Source organism: Drosophila tropicalis, unplaced genomic scaffold, assembly GCF_018151085.1.
Source record: "Drosophila tropicalis isolate 14030-0801.00 unplaced genomic scaffold, ASM1815108v1 contig_878, whole genome shotgun sequence".
NCBI lineage: Eukaryota > Metazoa > Arthropoda > Insecta > Diptera > Drosophilidae > Drosophila > Drosophila tropicalis.
In genome coordinates this window covers 12,646,491-12,651,956 of record NW_027173374.1, presented here as the reverse complement: position 1 = coordinate 12,651,956, position 5,466 = coordinate 12,646,491, and the positions used below count along the sequence as shown (strand labels likewise).

Genomic DNA, 5,466 nt, shown 5'->3' with positions numbered 1-5,466 from the left:
ATTTAAATTTTCTTCTGGTTGGTTCATTTTCTGTTTTTTTGTTCTCACACATTCGATTGTGTAGCTAATTTGTGATTTCTGTTGTTTTCGGTTTCGAGTTTGTTTTACGGTTGCTTTGTCAACTATTTTCCCATTTTCCGGCTATTGATTTTCATTGTGCGCCAGTTTATTGACACTTCCAGAAGTGAAGTGACATACAGTGGGTAGATGAAGACTTTCAAGTGGCTTGAGGTAATGATTTATGTTTCATACAAATTTTTTTCGGTTAAAAGATTTATGAAAAAAGTTGACTAAGAAAAGACACTCCTTTGTTAGTTTTCCTTCACCTGTTTTGATCTTTGACAAAAACCTGTCTATGGGCAAACACATCCTGTTACCTTGACCCGGATATCCCAAAAGGAAATCAACTTGCTCCAAAAATCACGTAAAAACAAAAACCAATACAAATATGCAGAGAAATCTACAGGCAACCCACAAGATTCCCAAGGATATTCAACTACATAAGACCCAAGAAACAAAAGCAGGAAAAACTGTAAGCAATTTCCTTGGATATCCCCCACATTTTCCCCCCTTCCAATGCAATGAGCATTCATTGCGCCTGCGCACAGATGGTAATTTGACTACCGCGAGAAAAGCAGCGTTTTCTTTTCTTCTTTTTGTTTTTTTGTGTATAATCCTCCGGGAGTTTGGACAAATTTCCAATTTGATTTTCCCACACACACACAAACACGTAAGTAGGAAAATTAGTCTCTTTATGCTTAATTAGTGTTTGATGTTAGGAGTTTCCTTGTTTAGATGTTGCTACGGGAAATGCTGCAAATTTTCCTCTTGACAGTCGACAATGATCTTTGGCCCAATGAGGGAATTGAGGAGGGGTCTACCTGCTGGCACATGCTGCGGTTTTTGTGCCAAAACACAAACAAAAACTGAAAATCACTTCAAGCCCAATGCCAAGTCAAGTGCACCGATAACGGAAAGTGTCGGAAGGTTGAGGTTGAGATCTACCTGCTGTCCAGGATATGCTCGAACGGATCAGTCGTCTATGGTTTCAGTTCAGTTCTCCGCAGTGCAGACAGCTGGCCATGGGACAGCACTTTTAGCACTCGTTCTGCGGTTTGGACATGTGTTCACATTTTGGTTCCGCTGTTAATTTATGCAGTGTCAGCCGCAATGGCCATGTGACAGGCGTGTGGACTTTGGATAAACAATGAGCTGTATGTTGGACACTCGATAAGTGTCTAGGTTTGGTATACTTTGGCAAAGGCTAATATTAGGAGTTCAATGATCTATAAAATTTGAAATAGTTAATAACTTTAACTACTGAAGTTGATGTCTTATATCCTTTTTGATATACAGGACTCTCTATCGGAACTAGAAGTTCTGTTAATAATTTTCCCACCAGTTAGTAAGCATCCTGTCAGGAAATGATCTTTTGATCCGGAAACTATAAAAATTGGTACACCAACACAAACACACGCACCCGGCAGGTAAAATCTCTGAGTTTGTGTGTGTCTTTCGGAAAATGTTTGAGTACACGCAATCTTCAATCTCTCAGTCAGTCAGGGGGGAATAAAGCATGAAACAAACCACCTGCGACATGAGACATGCCAGGAACTTTACAATTAGAACTAAAACAGAGGGGTGGCTATCGCACCCTAGTCCTAGTCCTAGGAGGAACAACAAAATTAGTCAAACCAAGAGCCTTGGGTAATTATTGTGTTTATTTTAAAATTCAACTTTAATTATGAAACTGTGAGAACAATATTTTCTGAGGAGAAGCATAACAAAAATAGATTTTGCCTGACAGTTGTCATGAATGAAACCATTTCCCAATTGGAATTCTCACCTTACCTCTAAAATCACTACATTACATTTTAAAGGGCTTCTCTGATCGCTGGATCGTATTACCCGTCATCAGGCTAAGTCCTTTGTTTTGTCAAAACAAACAGAACCAAATACCGAAACAGAAGGGGTGATACACACACACACACCAAAATGGGCAGAGTGAAAAAATCGAGAGTTTTGTTGTTATTAATTGCCTCTAAAACTGATGGGAAATTTATGTACGTCAACAGCGATTAAGAGGCAAACGAGGCGCAAAGACACATGCCACAAGAGGAGATCAGAAAAGGGGGCATATTAAACAGATGACTTTAATAAAGACCAATGGCATTTGATCAATAGTGCTAAGTTAAAATATTCTAGAAATCCGACTCCAAATCGAGTAGCTACTTCACTTTCTTTATTGTCATCTGTATCCAGTAAAAAAAAGATATATGTATTTATTATCCAAATTATTTTCAATTGTCCGAAATTTTCGTTGTTGCCGTTTAATGCATCGTTGGTTCTTTGTCACTGAGCGCGAAAGTTGCTCTCTTCCATCGGAACCTGAAAAGGTTTCAGGATCTGGTTTATCAGATCAGCAGGATGCTGCTGCAGAACAACCCATACCCACCACAGACTGGCCGTTTTGTGTGACCTATCACAAGCCCTTGGCGGGCAATGAGTATATGGGCATTATTGGTAATTGTGATGAACTGGGCAATTGGGATCCACAGAGAGTGGCCCTGATGGGATGCACCGATTGTCAGAGCAAAGAAGGGTGTACGTGTCGATTCGAGTTGACTATAAAGGTACCCCGCAATATTGATATTGAGTATCGCTATTGCATTGTTGCCTACGATCCAAATTCGGGTGACACTATTATACGTTTTTGGGAGGTACATCTAAAACCTCGTTTGATACGACCCTGTCAAAATATGCTAAAGCCTTGCGATCGCTTTGGCTATCAGAACGATGATGGTGATGCTAAGTATGAAGTAAATCGCGGTTGGTCTACCACAGAGACTTATATTCAATTAAAGATCTTCAATGCTCCTTTTATATGGCTGAAGCAGCTTCGCAGATTGCTCTATGTGCATATTCAGCCGATGTTTCAGATGCCAGAGTGTGCGGGCGATGGCCAAGTGGACACATCAATGGCAAGAAAACGATGTGAGTTCAAGGAGAGCTCACGCTTGGCCTACACCGAGGTGGCGAATCTCCATAGCTCGGGCCAATTGGCTTTTCAACCTGAGTTTGGGGCACCTTGTGGCTGCGATGATATGCAATTATACCATTGTTCCATAGCCCATCCAGAGGATACTCTATACAGACTGGATTTGTACACATTTAGCAATAAGTCCGGCCCGGATGAGCCACCTTATCATTATGGCTACGGGTTCATTATGCCCGAACAATTGGTCAATACGGAGGGTTTTGTTAGAGTTAAAATCATCTGTGCCTCCACCCATCGTCCGTTGATAGAGATGTGTGTACGTTATTTAATCATACGTCCCATGACCTCGTTTACTTGTGATATGCATCTAACGTATCAAAGATATTGGAGACAATCACATCAGCCCTTGGATATAGGTCATCGAGGTTCTGGTTCTACATACAAATTGGATGATAACATTCATCGTGAGAATACTTTATTCGCCTTCAAGCGCGCCCAACTCCACAATGCCGATATGGTGGAATTCGATGTGCAATTGACCAAAGATGGCCAAGTGGTTATCTATCACGACCATGTGCTGAGATTTTTCCTCCAGAATACACCCTCCTATGAGGCATTATTGGAAAAATATGATCTAATGGTTTTTCCGCATGAGGAATTTAATCGCCTAAAATTATTGGCCATGGGAGGCTCAAAGTGTTCCAACTATTTCGCTCTGCCATTCGAGTCCTTTACGTATGAGCAGCTACGTCAAGCTTACGCCTTGCGTTTCGCCACTATTCCGACACACGGTGAACGCTCAATACCGGATCAAATGCCTTTCCCATTGCTTATAGATATTTTGAAGAATGAAGATGAGTCTCTGCCCACTTCATTGGGCTACAACATCGAGATCAAGTGGACCCAACTGGATAGCACTAGACGATGGGAGGACAATGGCTTCAAGCCTACGTTCGATCGGAATCTCTATGTGGACACCATATTGGACGTGGTGCTTAAAAATGCCGGAGAGCGACGAATCATATTCTCTTCTTTCGATGCGGATATTTGTGCTATGATACGCTACAAACAGAATCGCTATCCCGCAGTTCTAATTACCGAGGATCCCGACAAGCTCGTGCAGTATTTCGATCAGCGTGTTAATGTCTTGGAGAATGCCGTTTATATGGCCAGCGCATTGGAATTTTTTGGACTCGCTCTCCATACGAACTCGATATTGTATCATCCTATAGTTCTGCATTTGCTAAGCGGAAATCATCTAAGGGGCATAGTCTGGGGATCCAGGAATACGGACATGAATCTCCGAGATACGCTAAAGCGATATGGTCTAGTGGGTGTTATTTACGACAGAATTGATCAATTGAATCAAAAGGGTGAGACACTCGAGGGCAATGTATTCACCATTGATTCAGCAAGGACACGACCTTATTTTAAGGATCTGCAAGATGAAGAGTGGCAGTTGAAGGGCTTCATGCAGGCCATAGAAACCGAAAATTCTGGGGATTGACTACCAAAATCTACCAAAAAAACCTTTTATATAGCCATTGACCCATGAAAAATATCAAAACTCCTTAATCCTAGAATAATAAGGATCAACTAGATCATTCGTTATCATAAAAATCTGTAATATACATAATATTAAAAGAAATGCAGGTCTTCCCTTTTGGTGTGTGAATTTACTTTTACTCAAATCTTAAGACAAATAAAATAAAAGTAACGCACTTGGTGATAACCCGCCGACGTCCATTCAAATCTCTCTGTATGTAATTTACGTGACGTTTATAGTCCGCCAACTGCCGGTTGGCCAATAAAGACAATCACAGAAAAAAGGACATTTGCACTAAGGCATTACATGACTAAGCCGTGAATATCCCATAAGAATAAGCCATACCGAAAGTTACAACCGCCTTTGGCATGCTAACCCTTTTCGCATCCCTTGCCAATATTTTGTCTTTTCGCAAATATTTTCCACGTATGTGTACATAAGCGTCAAAGGAGATAAGCTTGCTGTGAACTATGGCGGAGAAGATAAACAAGGAGCACAAAGCATTGTGTGTCCTGTCCCGTCCTATTCTATCCTCAACGGGGCGGTCAAAGAACAAATGCGGAAGCTTCGTAAATGATATCCCGTGGCGAATGGATTTTCTTAAAGGCCGCTGCACACACACACACACACGCGAACACACTCCTCACCTTCACCCCAAACCCTTTGGCTTTTGCTGGTCTATTAATATCCTTTTGCATATTACTTGAAGCCGCCTTTCCATACGTACATATCTCTCGTCCTCTCAGTGGGATGTTTTGGTATGTTGTTGAGCAACTTTTTCATCTCCTGTTATTTATCATAATTTTTCAATTTAACACATGGCATGTCCGTGTCCTGTCCCGTGTCCTGGCTGGGTCTCGGCTATAGTTTCAATGTTTACTTGCCTTAAACATCCTTTTGACGCAACTTTTTCCCTTTTGTG

General features: G+C 41.3%; 1 protein-coding gene across 1 annotated transcript; it reads left to right on the top strand.

Annotated features, from left to right (window-relative positions):
- The first annotated feature begins 2,233 nt into the window (after positions 1-2,233).
- LOC137584200 (glycerophosphocholine phosphodiesterase GPCPD1) lies at positions 2,234-4,673 on the top strand. The gene has a single exon (XM_068299472.1). The coding sequence runs from the start codon at positions 2,277-2,279 to the stop codon at positions 4,503-4,505; it is 2,229 nt and encodes a 742-aa protein (XP_068155573.1). The 5' UTR covers positions 2,234-2,276; the 3' UTR covers positions 4,506-4,673.
- Positions 4,674-5,466: the final 793 nt, after the last annotated feature.

Bases quoted from the DNA above. Each gene is read 5' to 3' on its own strand.
- LOC137584200 (XM_068299472.1), top strand. From the start codon at position 2,277: ATGTATTTATTATCCAAATTATTTTCAATTGTCCGAAATTTTCGTTGT.